The sequence below is a fragment of the Arabidopsis lyrata genome (genome assembly GCF_000004255.2).
Source record: "Arabidopsis lyrata subsp. lyrata unplaced genomic scaffold ARALYscaffold_8, whole genome shotgun sequence".
Lineage (NCBI taxonomy): Eukaryota > Viridiplantae > Streptophyta > Magnoliopsida > Brassicales > Brassicaceae > Arabidopsis > Arabidopsis lyrata.
In genome coordinates, this window is record NW_003302548.1 from 12,039,351 (window position 1) to 12,057,198 (window position 17,848).

The following is a 17,848-nucleotide window of genomic DNA, read 5'->3' on the forward strand; positions in this document are numbered from 1 at the left end:
GTATGCAATTACAGCCACAACATTGTATCATACCACGACGAAGGAAACTTTATATCAGGTTTTCGATTTAAGGAAACTCTAACATTATAACTTTGTTTAAAAGGTACATTATATATTTTAAAAAGTCATGTTGAAAATGTAAAATCTCATTATTTAGAAAAACATTAAGAGCAATACACTACACTTGGAGAAAAAAAAAGAAAAGAAATCATACTAAATGTGTGTGTATAATGTTAGCATTTTTTAAGGTGTTAAAAAAAACAAAATGTTGGCATTTTTAATTTTTGATATATGATGTAGTTAATCTACGAGTAGAATGGATATAACTTTTGGAGTTACTCAAATTTCAACTAAATGTATTTAAATTTTGGCATAATTTTTTTTTAAAAATCAAAATAATTTATCATTTGAAATTTATGTGTAATTCTCATGAAGAATAACAGCTTTTGGTAATATATATTAGGTAATCGCCATCTACCATTAGTTAGGGATTAACATTTGGTAATATATCTTAGACTCTAAAGTTGGTAAAATATATTTTAGAGTCTAAACTCAATATATTAAGTAAATGTGAATTAACATTTCCATGTCTATTATTGATTATAATATTATATAATAGTTATACTCTTAAAAACTTTAAACTAAAATAGTTTAAAAAAACAATGTGAGGTGCAATGTTTCCATAATTAAAATAAAATGTATAAAATCTCAACGGTTCTATTTCATAACTAAAAGTAACAAAAAACCTTAAATATAATATGCGCAAAAAATTTATTAAAGAGAACACATATATGTGGGGAAAAACACATATCATAAAGAAAAATGAAACAACAAAAATAAGAGTATCAAAAATATTTGAATATAAAAAGCAGAATCATTGTGAAAATATAATGAAGATATCACCATCACAAAACAGACAACATTAAAACGTAAATTGTAGTGCAACAAAAAAAAAATACTTAAAGCTAGTTATAGTTTTACTTATCAATCGATTCTCGAAATTATTGTAATGCCACATTCAACGAAATCCTAACGGAACCATATATTATTGGTAATACTTGAACAAGTAACATGGATGGTATTGCTTGAGTTAGCGGCATCAGGAGCGGTTGAAGGATTCGCCAGGGGTATGATGTTGGTGCTCTTGTTGCTGGTGGTGGATGTGGTTTTGGTGGTTATCATCCATGAATTGAAACCCCATTTGCTCTGTTGGATACCTCATTTCCTCAGGATGATTCATCATTTCCATAAACCATTGTTGTTGGTTCTGATTATGATTCTGATTTAAATTCAGATTTAGATTCCAAGGTTGCTCATTAAGTCCAACATGTTGAACCGCCGGATGACGAAATTGTTGATGCTCAATAGGATTAAAGAAATTCGCGTTAGCCGCAGATGAAGAAGAACCCACCTCATAAATTGTAGTGGTGGGAGCTGTTGTAGCCACCAAATCTGGCATTAATCTATTCCCTTCAGAGGCCGCCGCCGCAGCAGAAGAAGATTCACCAATCTCCATACCAGAATTTCGTAAAATCTCGATCCTGCGATTAACATCTTTAAGATATTGTTCAATCATATAACCCAAATCGTTAAGATCCACAATATTTAGATGAAACATCTCCATGTTTCCCATCAAACATTGGAACATGACTTCACTCATCTCGAGCTCCCTATTGTCCTTTCTTTGTCTCCTCAAATTCTCTGTCGCTTTCGCGATCCTTTGTTTGAGAAAACTCTCTTGATCTACCATCTTTTTGTGTTGATCCATCTCCGGGAGTGTCCTAAATTCTGAAACCACCCTTTGTACACCGGAATTTGATGGCCATACTTCAGGGCTGGTATCGTACGGGCTGTAGATGATCGCGCATGCAGTGATGCCACATAGAGTCGAGAGTTCGTGTACTTTCTTCATCAAACCCTTCTTTCTTTTTTTGAAAGTTGCTTTTCTTGAAGAATCGTTGGGAATGTAAGCAAGTTTCACTTTCTTTCTCGTCATTGAAATTTTTTTATTTCTTTTTGTTTTCTTCTTCTTTGTTTGTGTGTTTTGTTTTGAAATTGTGAATGTGTAGTATTATATATATAGTAATGAAAGGGTTTTGGTAAGTGATATTTAATTTTAGATTACATCTAGTCAACAAAATAAAATATATTTACAGCTAATAAAATTGTGTTATATAGGGTATCTTTCTTTTATTACAAGAAAAAAATCTAAACGTCCAAATCAAGCTTAATGCATGAACATTATAAAAAAATCTGAATGGATTGAAGATACATATGAGAACCGTTTTCCATTTTACATGTATTATCCCTACTGATTTGAAATATGAAAAACTATAGTCCAAAAGTCATAAATAAATATTGTATTAAACTAATAGGAGGCTGATAATATCAAAACAATAAACTAGGATAAAAATTAGCTAATAAATTTAGTTTTTAACAGCAAAAATTAAGAAATAATAATTTAGAAATGTTAATTAAACAAGATGCTATTAATACGATGATTTTATAATTTCAAATATTCTGATAATTACTAAGATTTGATATTATAAGTTAAGTCAAAGATTCTTTTTCAATATATTTTTGTGATTTTTTTCCTTATTGGGGACATTGAATATGGTTTATTGACTTGTGAATTAATCATGAACTAAAGCATCATAAAGATAATTCTTAAAAAATCGTTTCATAAATCTCGTGCTTTTGTATATATATTTAGACTATGTTAGCAATTTTACAATACCCATCGTCAAGTATAAATATAAATAAATGCTTGTACAATTAGACTACATTTCTTAAATGAAATAAAATATATAATTGAGGGTGGTAAGTTTAAAAATAAAATTTAGAAGGGACATCATGGGCGAATATTTTATTGCCAACTTGTGATGTTATCAGAAGATTACAAGTCACATTTAGTAATGAATCAGTGTGTACATTGAAAATCAAAAGTCTAACCAAATGTATATATAATTAGAATAAAATAATATGTATATTTATATGGAATCTATAAATTGTTATTTAATTTAGAAAAATATTTACATTGTATTTGTAGATATATTGGTAATAATAACCACAAAATTTTTTTTAATTTGTCAAATAATCATATACCATAAAGGGTTTGATTGGAAAGTACTATTAGAGTTTTAAAAACAGAATAAAGGACCAGTACTATCTGATTCAATTAAGATAAAATAATATTTTAAGCTGATTTGTTTTTTTTTTTTTTCCGGTCTTTTTCCTCTATTTTTACTTTTAAAGCTGAAAAAATTTCTGCCTAAAAATAGTGGAGTAAACTTTTTCTCTACTTTGATGTTTCTCTTTGAGCTCAATTACTATTTCTCTTTCAGCCCAATTACTATAAAACCACCGATCACAACCAAAATGTTATGATATTCTATTTGTAAATTACTAGTTGGATCATATTGTCTTTACTAGGATTTAACCCGTGGTACACCACGGGGCAAATGTTTTATTCATATATATAATAAATATTAAATTTTATGGTTTTTAATTTAGTATTAAAGTTATATAATTTTATATTAATGTTGTAACTAAAAAAAATTAGTGATGATAAAATAATAAAGTATAGATATAACCCATGTTATATTAATCGAAACCCGTCCCGCTATATAACTCGTCTCATGATATTTTAATTAATAATGTTTTATAAATTTAAAATATATCAATAATAATATTTCAAAAATAATAATTGTTTTTTGACTTTAATGTGATGACATTCTTTGTAAATTCTTACTTTACTAACACAAAAGTACTTTAAAAAAGGTACTTCAAATTTTTTAGTATATATAAATTTATTGTTTTGGGTAAAAAATATTATAAATAAATATTTAGTTTAATCATAACTTGGGATTGATATACTTGTGTTTTTGACTAACTGTTTTTTCTTTTAATATAGCCTATATTTGGGCATTTTTGTTAACATTATTTGAATTAGCAATATCAACGTAATACATGTACAATTTATTCTTACCAGAAAAAGAACAAAATTTAATAAAAAACAGAAAAGAAAGTTTTAGGGAGTGATAATTATTTTGTACAATTGCAAATTGGAAAAAAGTATATAGAAAAACAAAATTAGAACGCCGGAATAAAAAAATCAGAAAAGAAAGTTTTAGGGAGTGATAATTATTTTGTACAATTGCAAATTAGAAAAAAGTATATAGAAAAACAAAATTAGAACGCCGGAATTAAAAAATCAGAAAAGAAAGTTTTAGGGAGTGTTTTTTTTTTTTTAAAATTGTGATGGATGGCTTGTACATATGAACTACTACTATAAGAGGAAGATCATACTCTCCAAAAAGTGATTCAAAATAAAATAAAATCAATTTCGATCTTCTCAAGAAGAGTGATATTGTATTGAACAAACATGATTGGCAAAAAACATAATCAAACATATGAAAAAATAAAAAATAAAACATAAAACTAAAACAAATTTTTTTTTTAATGAAGAATTAGGAAAAATTTAAATGATTTTTGTAATTTTTTTCTTTTAGTTTCCTAAATTTTAGTAACAAAATCGATTAATATTTAGATTTGAGAAATTTTTTGTTAAAACATTAAATGCCAATGGCATTGTATTGTAAATAAGTTCCAAGTCCAGGATTTATTTGTTAAAAGTGATTCAAAAATGTATATATAGATAGGCACATTTTTTTTGTCTTTTGTTTTCTTTCCTTCTCTCTTTATATTTTTTTCTTTTTGGATAATACATTTGTTTCGTCTCTCTAGACTTATTTGCTATCAAATTTTGTAAAAATAAATAAATCTCGAAACCCTTTTAAAACTTCGCTCATACTATGATTTAAATTTTAGAAAAATATAAATCTAAAGACGTATATGTGACTTAGTAAAAACGAGTCATTCTATATAGAACATATACACTAACATATGTTTTACATATAAATCTTAAAATCTAGTAATTTTATCTAAATTAAAAATATGTTATTTTTGGAGATTTTAGTTTATTATAGGTCTTTAAACTTATTTTTTTGGTTAAGAGTAATTTGAGTTTAGTGTTCCGAATTTTTTTTTATGTTAACATCTTTTTGTAAGTATAACAAAAATAGCACATCCGTTGATATAGAACACACATACACATGAGAGAATTAAGAAACACACACACATACATCCGTTAATTTAATCAAAATTAAGAAATACACCATTTTCCGGGGTTGAGTTAATTTATAAAGTTAAAAACATTTTTTGGGTTTAGGATGTGTACTTCTGTTTGAGCAATGATACATAAGAAATGAAGGAAACCTATTAGCATTATGATACACAAGAAATGAAGGAAACCTATTCAGCATATCTGGTCTATTGAAGGGATGCAGAGACTTCGGATAGAAAGGGGGTGGTTCTTGCCTCAGAAGTAGCTAACATTATCAAGGCAACGAACTTGCCAAATGCGTAGCCATCTTTAGTTTGCTTACCAGTTACCAATCTTCTGAAATGTCGCCGGCATTTGGGCAACTAAAAGATTGGACTTTAGTTTTGGAGCCTCACTCAACAAATAAAGGTGCTATTCTCATTGCTCAAATTGTTGTTAAGGACACTTTAAAGGATTCTTATAGAGAGAGAGGATGAGAGAATCACTCCCTCTGTTTAGTTTTACTTGCTCTTATTTGCTCTTGTATGAATCTCATTCTTTTGGCAGTTGGTGTTTGTATTTCTCCCTGTAAACACTAACTCGTACTTCCTTTGCAATTTAGTAAAGTTGAATGTATTATTCCACCAAGTATCAATGTATATTTAGATGACAAAAAAGGAAAAAAAAAATCATAAATACTGAAAACGCCGTCTGTGGGGATCGAACCCACGGCCACGTGGTTAAAAGCCACGCGCTCTACCACTGAGCTAAGACGGCTAACTGTTAGTATATTTAAGTTTAATAATTTAATCATACTTAAAGACAAATAACATAAGTTGCTTGTTACCAAATATGGCCTGTAACATCTTTTCATTATCATATCTAAAATATTAGAAGAATCAGTCCTTTGCAAAATGAGGATTGTATTGTCATTGAGTCTACTAAATTCACTTTCAAATTCTGTCTTTTATTCATGTTTATTTTAGCAAAACTTGGTTAATGATCAACTCTTGTGTCTTACCTTCCAGTCACAAGTTTGTTTTCTTGTCACCTTTGCGTTCTACAAGGTTCATCAAGAGAAGCACGATCTTAAGCACATTGCAACATTGCTCTTCCTGTCTCTCTCTCTATGTTAAAGGGTTACAACTGTTTAATCTCAAAACTCTAACTACTTGTTGTCTCTTGAGATACAGATGAGAAAGGAAAAAGACTATGAAAAGTCAAAATGCAGCATCTTTCTGACAATATCCCAGATGTATCATCATGCACCTAAGCTTGAGAAGCTGGACTATCCACGTTTAGATCCCAAGGCAAGAAGTATCTTCTTCCTAGGTCCCTGAAAAAGAACAAACCAAGTCAAGATTTCAAACAGAGAAACTCCAATCTAAACATTGTTTTCTTAATAGTAATCGAATTAAAAATGGAGTAAAACTAAGGTAATGACTATTAAGTAAGGTATATTGATATTAAGCATGGCGACAACAAATCTTGAGGAAGCTTATCAAGGATTTTACCATTGGTATGAGCAGAGCTTTGAGGTCATCATCTGTCATATGTCTGAGAGCATCCATATCAACCTGGAAAAAGATGAAAACCAATAAGAATCCTTGTACATCTATAGACGGCGTCAAGAAGAGAACGCGGGAACTAGCAGTAAATAAAATTTACATACTTCTTCCACTTGAAATGCGGTCGAATATTTCTCGAGACCCAATGATTCCAGGAAGCTATCAACCGATGCATCATTCTGAACCAAAAGATAACAAACTCAAACTGAGAACAAGTACTGGTGAAACATCCATTTAGTCAAAGAGGCATTGCAAAGCTAACTAGCATAAAATACTGATTAGAGAACTATATTTGGAGAGAATGAATTATATTGCCTGCTGTGGTTTCTTCTTGATTGCTCTGTTCGGAGCCGTTCTAGTCTCGGATTTGGTTACCCCTGCAACCTTCTTTATAGCTGGTCTAACAGCCTCCCTTTTACCGTTCTTTGTTTGTGGATTCACTGTCCCGGATAGCTTATTCCGTAGATCCCCGACGCTCAAACTAAACACTCGTCCACCAATTTGCAAGCCATGATGTTTCTTTTGGAGCTTCAAGCGGAGATCTTTAGGATCAAATCTGCGTTCTTAGCAAGTCAATACAACAGAGTCAACAACCAAACAGATACACATAAACATTCAATGACTGTAAGCAAAAACAAGCAAGAAAAAAGTGATAGCTAACAACATACTTGAAAGCCGAGGCTGGTCGTCGTCATCGAAAAGATCATGCTCCCACTTATCATCATCCTGCCTTCCTCTGAAAACAATTAGGTAATTACACTTTTGTTTAAACATCACAAAATCAAACATACAGAGCTAAAATCTATAGAACTGTTTGAAATTGTTAAAATCAGCAAAAGCAACAGAATTTATGAGCTAAATCAGAGAATCAACTAGTCATCTTCTTCAATACAAAACCAAAGAGGAGATTCGAAATAAGAATCCATTGAAGTAAATGAAGTTTATTTAAATCGAACCTCTTCCTCGTGACTTGTTGTTGTTTGCCGCGAGAAGAGAAGTCACCGGAACCACCATTGAGACGGTTCTTTAACGATTTGCTGATTTTAGTTTCAGCCACTACTTGATCTGAATACATATCGAATGGGGGAAGACAAAAAAAAAAAAGAACCCTAAACCCTAATTTAGGAAAACCAAAAGGGAGAAGAATGAAACAGAAGTTGAGCTCTCCAAAGTTACAAAACCCTAATCTGAATCTGGAAATCACAGAAACAAGAGGTGAAACTCTCGAACGATTAAAAAAGAAAAACGATATTTCTAGTTTCCGATTTCGACCGGTTTCACAATAATATCAAACACAACCGGGGTCGAATCGGGTCTATCCGAAGTACTAAACACAATCGGGTCAAATCGGGTGAGTCGGGCGGGATACGTTTTTTTTTTTTCGTCTAAATTTATTATTAATTGCAAATTATGAGAACGGTTACATAGACGATTCTACAACTGACAATTCCTTCCGATCTTTACTAGATCCACGACAGACTACACTTCATTCTTCATGATTTTGATGCATACCTTCAATGATCTACGACCTGGCGACACTTCCTTCTCTGCGTAGAATCCTGGCGAACGGCTATAATTGTACATCGCTGGAGATCTCCTGCACACTTGCCTCCATTAATCTGCAAATTTGTTAATAAATCGCAATATCTGGGACTCGAACCCCAGACCTCTTGGTGTAGAAACATTTATCGTCGGTTAATGATTCTGTAACGCTCGCTAATGGTTATTAAATCGCGGGCTTGAATCCACCAACAATTCAAAGATGAAGTATTTTTATTTCAAATGTGGTATTTTTCTTCCAACAAAAAAATTAGGATATTAAACGTCCAAATAAAAAGAAATGGGGTATTTTTGCATAACTATTCGGTTAAAATTTAACACCGTTTATTGATTGTATAACGTCTGTTATGTGTCGCTAAGTCGCGGATTTGAACCTACCAACAATTCAAAGATAAGGTATTTTTCTTCCATCCAAAAAAAGTTGAGATATTAAACGTCCAAAAAAAAGATAGGATATTTTTGGAATTTTTTCCCTTTTTGTCTTACCACAATTTTTTATTCTAAAATCATATATAAAAATAAGGTTTCACTCTATCTCTTTATTGGTCCACTTGACAATATAATTTTTTTAAAAATTGTTTTCAATTAAACCACCAATAAAACATATTTAATCATATACATTTAAGGGAGACTCACAAAAATGCCTCTTTTTCAATACTCCTTTAAAATGACCCTTTTGGCTGTCTATTTTTTAAAATACCCCTTTTTATGTACAAAATGACTAAATTACCCTTCTTTTAATAAAAGATATCACAAATATATAAGGAAAACATGAGAATGTATACACATCAAAATTACAAATTTGATTTTGTAAAAACTTGTAAAACCTTTAAAATAACTTGTAAAATTTTCCCGTAAAAATTTTTCCTGCCAAAAATTTTTTTTTGCGGGAAAAGTGATTCCGCAATTTTTTTTGGCGGAAAATTTTTGGCGGGAAAATTACAAGGTATTTTAAAGATTTTTTACAGGGTATTTATAAGGTTTTACAATGTATTTTAAAAGGTTTTACAACGTATTTATAAGGTATTTATAAGATATTATAAGATTTTTCAAGCTATTTTATAAGGTTTTACAATTTTTTTTATAAGGTTTTACAAGTTATAAATACATTATAAAACCTTATAAGTACCTTGTAAAACCTTTTAAAATACATTGTAAAACCTTACAAAACACTTGTAAATACTCTGTAAAACCTTTAAAATACCTTGTAAATTTTTCCCGCCAAAAAAATTGCGGAATCACTTTTCCCGAAAAAAAAAATTTTGCGGGAAAATTGCCCGATCACGTTTTCCGCCAAAAATTTGCGGGATCACTTTTCCCGCCAAAAAATATTTTGTATTTTGTGGACCTAATTTTGTTTCAAATAAGGGTAAAATGGTCATTAAAAATTAAAAGATGGCAAACTTAATAATGGACTCTAAAACAGGGCATTTTTGAAAAAGGGTATTGAAAATGAGCATTTTTAACAATTTCTCTACATTTAACTCACACTTTAATATAAAACTGAAATCATATAAATTATACATTAACTATATTCTCCACTCAATTTTATTCAACACACAATCAATTAGAATTGTAATTCTATCACTTCTCATCCTATAACTACTAATTTTCTCATTCTCTCATTCTCTTATTCTCTCATTCTCTTCCACTATATCTCAATTTTTTTTTAATATTGATTTGTGTTTTTTTTTGTTGTTGTGGTGGTTGTTGTATGGGTTAAAAAAATCAAATTAAATATCATTGTAAAAGCATAATTCTAAATTTTAATTTCTACATTAGTTTTTTTTTTTTTTTTAAGATTCATCTCCATTGTATATTTTTTATTATCATCTTATAAGTAATCATTCTCTCATCCCCTTCTACTATATTCATGTATCTATTTTTTTTGTTATATGGGTTGAAATCAATGAAAACATCATTGTAAAAATTTAATTCTAATTTTTTTATCATGTTTTTTTTGTTCCTAACACCATTAGGGGTGTCAAAATGGTTAACCCAACTCAACTCAACTCATTACCCAATGAGTTTAGAGTTAAATGAGTTCATGGGTTGACTCAACTCATTTAGCCAAATGGGTTTGAAGGTTAAATGGGTTGACCCATTAACCTATTAATGTAATAAATAAATTAATAATTAAAATATAATAATAATAATAATAATAATAATAATAATAATAATAATAATAATAATAATAATAATAATAATAATAATAATAATAATAATAATAATAATAATAATAATAATAATAATAATAATAATCATCATCATCATCATCAATTCATCATCAACATCACTATTGTTTGGCGGGAAAATCACAGATTTACGTTTTTGGCGGGAAAATTACGGATTTACGTTTTTGGCGGGAAAATTTTACATTCTCATTTTTGGTTAAAAATTATAAAAAATTTTGGCGGGAAAATCACGGATTTACGTTTTTGGCGGGAAAATCACGGATTTACTTTTTTGGTGGGAAAATTACATATTTTCGTTTTTGGTTAAAAATTATAAAAAATTTTGGCGGGAAAATCACGGATTTACGTTTTTGGCGGGAAAACTACGGATTTACTTTTTTTGGCGGGAAAATCACGAATTATATTTTGATGGGAAAATTGTGTATTCACATTTTTGGCGGGAAAATTAAAGACTATATTCAATCGGTTTAGAATTTTTGGTTAGACTCAAATTGAAATCGGTTTAGAGATTTGAATTGGTTTGATTTAATTTAACAAAAATTGATAGGTTAAATAGGTAAACCATTTAAACCATTGACCCATTACAACCCAACTCATTTGATCCATCAACCCATTTGACTCAATAACTTATTTTATCCATCAACTCATTTGAGTCAAAATTTTCAACTCATTAGGGTTCATGGGTTGAGTTGAGTTGGGTTGACCCATGAATCTTGACCCATTTTGACACCCCTAAACACCATACTAGATTATACCTATTTCTTCTTTAATTTTTATATTTTCAGTTTTAAATTAACATGTGTAAAATAAAAGTTTTGATGGCTATAACAAAACTTTTAGGTTTATTGGTAATGGAAAATTAAAAATATCAATTCTTATCATCGTACAACAAGGGAATGAAGTTGAAAAGATCCATCTCCATTATTTACCTTGGATATTTGATTATTTTCTAACATATTTATGTATTTTTTTAGTTATGCAATATATAATGAAATAAATGATTTTAATACATTAATAAAATAATTTTTTCTTACCTCTTTCTTATCTCAAATAAATTTTTTTAATTCATTTTTATATAGGTATCATTATATTTAATTTTTGTGATCCAATAAATAATTATATTAAGATTATTATAATATTTATGTTATTTAAAATTTGAGGTTTAAGTGTTTTTTTTTAAAAAGAACTTTGTTAAACAAATTTGGTCCTTAAGATTAAAAAAATATGAAATCATATGTTTAATGAAAATAATATTTAGTTGGTAGAAAATTAGAATGAAACCTATCACTCATACTTAAATAAATTAAAATATATAACAAAAAATTATAATCAAAACAAATTTTTTTTATTAAATCCTATAAACATGAAACTATTAGTATGGAATCTAGCATTAGAATTTTTATTGATGAGTGGAATTACAAAAAAAAAAAAAACCTTCTATCCTTGGGGTTTTATTAAAAAAAAACTTTAGATTGAAGTTCATATGTTTTTATAAGGAAAAAGATTAGTTTGTCACTTACAAAATTTCTCCTTTGGATAGGAATATGCAGCGTTTACATGCAATGAAGAAACCGCATGTTTAGAATGAAACCATGAGGAGGGAATTTCTTGTGCTAGGGTCAATATTGAGAGTATATCAACTCGTAATCGTCCAAAGAATCATTCCAAACCATGAGGATTGAATTTCTTTTGCTAGGGTCAATATTGAAAGTATATTGACTCGCTCATGGATCGGCTTTTCCAACTAGTAAATTGTGTGTTCAACCATATCTTAGAGTCAGGAGCCAGACTCGCTCATGGATCGGCTTTTCCAACTAGTAAATTGTGTGTTCAACCATATCTTAGCGTCGGGAGCCAGCTGTTTAAAGGGTGGTCGAATCTCTCCCACAATATGATGTTAAATGAATCTCTTAGTATAAGGTTGCCATTGTAGAGAAGAATTGCTTGAACTTTGCGGCTACCTCTTCTGCTTCTATTAGAAGGAAGGCTAATGGACTAGATTGTCTGGTCCGTGTAATTATCATAGAAAATTAAACTTCCGTTTGATATTTTTATAACGAACAAAGAATTTATACTATCTTCAAAACGAGATACTTTATTAGCTAACCAAACTATAGTTTAAAGGTAATTTTTATACCATATGACAATGTAGGGAAGATAACTTTGTTTATAGATACCAGTTCAAACACGTTACCCCAAGAAACAATGGTGTCCTCTAGAGAAAGTGAGGTATTGATAGAGAGTAATCTGATGAAGATGCATCTTTGAAATAAAGTGAAACAGAGAGCGTGAAGAAACATATGAAGCATTCGTACGTCCCCATAACTCTAAAGTGGTATAAATATAAAAGATAGTAATGTAATAATTATTGATATATTTTTAAAAAGTTGACCATTAATTAGCAAAACCTAAGAATTTTTTTAGCAAAACATAAGAATATAGGAAAAAATAACAAACAAATAATCTAATAATAATAACAATCTCAATAAATGCATTTTAACCCATAGAAACTAAAACACTTTAAGATGATATGATTTTGCAGAAAGTCTATAGTAGACCCTTATTTATGTTTTCTTCAATGGTAATTTAATAAATTATAGATGTGTAGTTACACATAATGACATAAACCAAAATTGAAAGGTTTCATCACTTTGAGCCATTAGAAACCGAGGAAGACCAATAGAAGCAGGGTAAGATCTACAAGAAAACACGTCATTTGCGACCTCCATATTGGTTGCAAAATGGTCGCAAAATAGGGTTTTGCGACGCATTCACGACTAACTCAGATAGTCGCAAAAAAAAAATGGTCGCAAAATTTTCCAGTCCCAAGATAGTCGCTAATTTGCGACTCTTTTCCAACATAAAATATAGCGTCGTAGATTACCGACTAATTTGTGACGGGTAAATATCGTTGTAAATTTCCGACTAAAGAGCGACAAACGTAAGTTAGCGACTAGTTTACGACTTGTTCGGTTCAAACGAAAGAGTTCTTGGATCGAATACTTAGTCCCACATTAGTCGCAGACAATATATCTTTTAGTACCAATTTATTCGCAAAAGAGTCTTAATAATTTGCGACCAATTTAAGACTCTCATTGTTGTGTAGCAAAAGAGTCTTCTATTAGTAACCATTTTGATACCAGGTTTGGAGTTTCTTGTAATAATGTTTAGTCACACATTGGTCACATTTGTTAATTGGTTTGGTCACAGATTGGTTACATGTTAATAATCCCAAACCTGCAAATTCGATTTCAAATGCTAATAATCCGAAACCTGCAATTTCGATTTCAAATGCTAATAATCCATCATTCAAAAACCATACTAAAAACCATCCTAAAAAAGTATTAAAGAGTACAAAAACATAAGCAAATAAAAGTCTAGTTCATTGGTTTGAAGCAGTGTTAGATAAAGGAGAGGCTAGTGTGGTTTCAGGTGCGAAGTGTGTCTGTTTGTGTGATGGGTGGTATGAAGACTGCTGGTTGCAGGAGTGGAGAAGAAGACATGAAAGCTACCAAGTCAGGATCCTTTTCTTTCATAAAGAGGATGAGCTTCTCCAAGCTGGCGATCCGAGCTTGAGACGTGCGGTGCTCCGCATCACGTCTTGCATTTTCAGCATCCTGATCAGAGATCTTGCGCCGTAGCTGTTCTTGAAGCTCAACAACTGTAACTGTAGAAGAAGAGCTCGCATAACTCTCCTTCCTTTTTCCTTTGTGTAGGGTCTCCACAAGAGATCCAAGGCCATAAGGGTTGCCTTGGTCATCTGTATGAGTACACAGAAACAAAAAACAAACATTCAGTAAACTAAAGACATAAATAAATTACCTTAAGGAAGATATCATTCATTTCATCAATGTTGAGTTCTCTAGGATGCGTTGAATGTTCAGAGGAAATCTCTGTAGTATCCTGACCCTCCTCTTCCAGTTCAGCCAATCTCTCTTCAATTGTCTTCTTATACAACTCAACAACTTGTTCAGACTTTTAATCCACAAAAGATCCATCAGCTCTAGTATGCGTTCTCATAAATACTTCGCCAAGTGAAACTGGACGCCCCAACTCTTCCTCCTAAAATGAAAGACAAATAGATTATCAAGTGTAGAAATATTAGAAATTCTGTAAAAGTAAAGTGTTTGGATGGAAAGAAACATCTTACCATCTCTTGATGAACTTGGATAAAGATTTCTGACCGACTAAGTGTTTGTGCACTCCAAGTCCGCCACGATCAGAATTTCTGCATTGTGAAGCATTCTCACTCCTCTCTATAGCATCAGTGGTTTTCCAAAAGTGTTGCATCTCAGCCCAAAGTGTGTTACGAATCCAAGTTGGTTGTACACCAGTCTTCTTCACTTGACTGACAATCCCTTTCATCCGTTTCTTGGCTATAACCAAGATTCCTTCTCTAAACATGGCAGTAATTCCAATATCCCAATTAAACTCCCACTACATAACACAAAACAGTAAGTTAGTTATAACAGACTAATGTCAAATATACTACAACAAGAGAGAATGAAAGCTATATATATATGTCATTACCGCAAAAGTCCTGAAATATCTCTCTCGTTTGTCTATTGGAGTAACCTTCCAGCTGTAATAACGCCCATCAAACTTCCTCCTAAAGATTGTGGAAATCGCTCAGGACAGCCTCCCTTTGTGCCGGTTAAACCTGTTACAATAACAGGCTATTAGTAGATAAAGCAAAAAGCTTAGGGCAACTCTAATATACTCAACAGATTAGTTAAATAAACAAGACTCTATTATACTCAACAGATTGCAAGTACAGAAGATAAACGTATGAGGCTTTACTGTCCTTTTAGAACTAAGCAGCAAGATGTACATATAAGCATATAGACACATGGATTGTAGTTCAATCCATTATTAAATCAATCCAAGTTTTCAACTTATGAACTTTTATGTAAACCAACTAAGGAGACCTCTTAAGATGATCAAGAAAATCTTGCAACAGAATTCATCAAAACAATTCTCAGACCTATTCAAAAACAATTCAAAACAATACTCAGACAAATAAAAAACAATTCACAGACTTATTCCAAAACAATTCTCAGAACAATGCAAAAAACAATTCAAAACAATTCTCATACTTATTCCAAAACAATTCTCAGACTTATTCCAAATCAATTCTCAGACAAATGCAAAAATAATTCTCAAACAATTCGAAACAATTCTCAATCAATTCGAAACAATTCTCAGACAATCCAAAACAATTCTCAGAACAATGCAAAAAATAATTCTCAGACAAATGCAAAAATAATTCTCAGACTTATTCTACTAGACTGAGGGACACAGAATATATACCACAATGTTTCAACGTCTGGGATTGGGTCTTTACACATAAGAAGGGCTAGCAAACGATCCAGCATTTCTTGGTAGTCTTCATTTGGATTAGGGTTCTCTTCGTGATCTTGGTTTCCTACTTTATCGTCCTCTTCCTCTCCAAGGTCTTGGTTTTGTTGTTAAGGTATCACTTCGTGATTCACATCATGTTCCGGTAGAGGTTGGGGAGGAGACGGTGGCTGTGGCTGATGCTGCGGTTGAGGAGGAGGAGTCTGTTGACTGAGAGGAGGAGTATGTCTACTATGATACTGTAAAGGACGAGTCGCATGGGAATGGGTCGCAGACTGTGTCGCCGATGGGTTTGATGAGTGAGAAGATGCTCCGACCCCACTCGTAGTGACTGGTGGTCTCTGACCAACATATGTTCGGACTCGAGAGGCTACTGGTCTGCTGGTCTCGCCCCCTCCAGCGGCTACTAGTCTGCTGGTCTCGCCCCCTCCAGCGGCTACTGCTCTGGTGTTCTGGCCCCCTCCAGCGGCTACTGCTCTGGTTTTCTAGCCCCCTCCGCGGCCTCTTGACGATTTACCTTTAGGCGGCATAAGAAGAGATTGGGACTCAGATTTGAGAGAGATTTAGGAAGAGATTTGAGAGCATTTAGAGTCGATTCGAAGCCTAAGAAAACGAAAGACAAGATTTGTGTTTGAGATTAGAAGATTTGAGAGAGAATTGAAGAGATTTGAGAGAGAATCGGAAAAAATCAAACCCGATTTGAGAAGTTTGAATCGAGAAATCGATTGAGAGAGATTTTTGTTTGAGAGAAATCGAAGATTTGAGGTGTTTGTGAGAAGAAATCGGAAGAAATCGATTGAGAGAGTCTGAGATACAAAACCCTAGATCGATTTTGTTTTTGCGAGATAATGAGGAATCGTTTAAGGGTTAACCTAATTAATTAAGAGTACCGGTCGCTATTTAGTTGCAAATGGTGACAAGCAAAAAAAGTGGGGGGGGGGGGGGAATCGAAACTGACCAAACACTTAGTAAAAATCTTAGAAATTTCACAAATAGTCGCAAAATTGGTCGGCCAATAGTTACAATATTTGTCGCAAAATAGTCGCTAAATGAATAATGGTTACAAAATTGTGGCACTTTTGCGACGGGTTTGTGACTGTGATATATTAGTCACAAGACAAAATTTAGAAATCTACACATTGTGATCTAAAATGGGGAAAAACGGTCTATTCCCCCCCCCCCCGAGAACTATTGTATCTGGCCAGATAAAGCCCGATCTTTGACCTCTGTCTATATACCCATGAAACGGAAGTTAATTGTTTATTTCGCCACCAATTGAAAGTTCGAGAGCTTAATGTCCATATATCCTGGTTTCGTCGGTTTAGTGCGTAAACCCGAGACGGAACCATGTTTCGGTCGTAACTTAACCAAAAAAAAAAACCGATTCCTTATTAAAACCCGACCCATTGTCGTTGTCATCCCAAAAATCAAAATCCCAAAATCCCCAAATTCAAATTAAGAACACTAAAAAGCTGAACTCTCAATTTTCGAATTGAAAACCCGATTTCCAGTTTAGAATGAGCAACCTATCATTCATGTGCTGTCTTCTTTTTCTCTTCATGTCCTGTCATTTTTAAGAGCAAGAACATATTTTTCACTATTTATATATGGCGTATACATAAGAAATACTTGGAAACAAAAAGAAATCATGATAATTGATACGTTTATGTATGATCCAATAGTTTCCATACAACCAAAATATCCCAAAAGGAGCTGTTAAGTGGATTCACCGGTCACAATAGTTATGGTAATAAGCAAAAAATAGAACTTGAGTTTTCTATCTCAAGATTTTAATCACAATCTTGAATAGTTTCATAATAAAACGTTTAAAGTAGCGTTCCCCAAACGCCAAAAACGTGATTTTTGATTGGAATCATCGCTTGACGGTTAAGATCTTGATCACGGAAGCATTACCGACTCGGAGTAGAGAAACAACGGAGTCTCCAGTCTTGCACAGCTCTTTCTCTTTCCCGTACTGAGTAGCAAACTCAATAGCCTCCTCTGTTGATTCATCGTGTGAGGCTCTTGCGGATCCAGCGTAGAGCACCGGGATTAGACCACGG

General features: G+C 31.9%; 2 protein-coding genes, 1 long non-coding RNA gene and 1 other non-coding gene across 5 annotated transcripts; all 4 read right to left on the reverse strand.

The window, feature by feature from the left end:
- Nucleotides 1-674: 674 nt before the first annotated feature.
- LOC110225682 (agamous-like MADS-box protein AGL80) lies at nucleotides 675-2,045 on the reverse strand. Its single transcript, XM_021015572.1, has one exon. The coding sequence runs from the start codon at nucleotides 1,994-1,996 to the stop codon at nucleotides 1,100-1,102; it is 897 nt and encodes a 298-aa protein (XP_020871231.1). The 5' UTR covers nucleotides 1,997-2,045; the 3' UTR covers nucleotides 675-1,099.
- Nucleotides 2,046-5,809: 3,764 nt separating this feature from the next.
- TRNAK-UUU lies at nucleotides 5,810-5,881 on the reverse strand. Its single transcript has one exon. It is a non-coding gene; the product is annotated as a tRNA-Lys (tRNA).
- Nucleotides 5,882-6,100: 219 nt separating this feature from the next.
- LOC9299992 lies at nucleotides 6,101-7,939 on the reverse strand. 2 transcript variants are annotated; one of them, XM_021016271.1, is made up of 6 exons: nucleotides 7,629-7,939; nucleotides 7,341-7,408; nucleotides 6,988-7,235; nucleotides 6,777-6,842; nucleotides 6,619-6,681; nucleotides 6,101-6,440 (listed from the first exon to the last, which is right to left on the reverse strand). In XM_021016271.1, the coding sequence occupies exons 1-6, from the start codon at nucleotides 7,745-7,747 to the stop codon at nucleotides 6,393-6,395; spliced, it is 612 nt and encodes a 203-aa protein (XP_020871930.1). In that variant the 5' UTR covers nucleotides 7,748-7,939; the 3' UTR covers nucleotides 6,101-6,392. The 2 variants fall into 2 exon arrangements, with proteins under 2 accessions (XP_020871930.1, XP_020871929.1); XM_021016270.1 differs by having other exon boundaries at nucleotides 6,777-6,851; nucleotides 7,629-7,938.
- A 5,724-nt stretch (nucleotides 7,940-13,663) lies between these two features.
- On the reverse strand, nucleotides 13,664-16,542 carry LOC110225641. Its single transcript, XR_002329870.1, has 4 exons — nucleotides 15,738-16,542; nucleotides 14,958-15,087; nucleotides 14,578-14,864; nucleotides 13,664-14,489 (listed from the first exon to the last, which is right to left on the reverse strand). It is a non-coding gene; the product is annotated as an uncharacterized LOC110225641 (long non-coding RNA).
- Between the last annotated feature and the right edge of the window lie 1,306 nt (nucleotides 16,543-17,848).

Coding starts and splice junctions, on each gene's coding strand:
- LOC9299992 (XM_021016270.1), bottom strand. CDS start 7,747: ATGTATTCAGATCAAGTAGTGGCTGAAACTAAAATCAGCAAATCGTTA. Junction 6,682..6,776: donor CCGCATTTCAAGTGGAAGAA/GTATGTAAATTT, acceptor ATCTTTTTCCAG/GTTGATATGGATGCTCTCAG. Junction 6,441..6,618: donor AAGCTCTGCTCATACCAATG/GTAAAATCCTTG, acceptor GTTCTTTTTCAG/GGACCTAGGAAGAAGATACT.
- LOC110225682 (XM_021015572.1), bottom strand. CDS start 1,996: ATGACGAGAAAGAAAGTGAAACTTGCTTACATTCCCAACGATTCTTCA.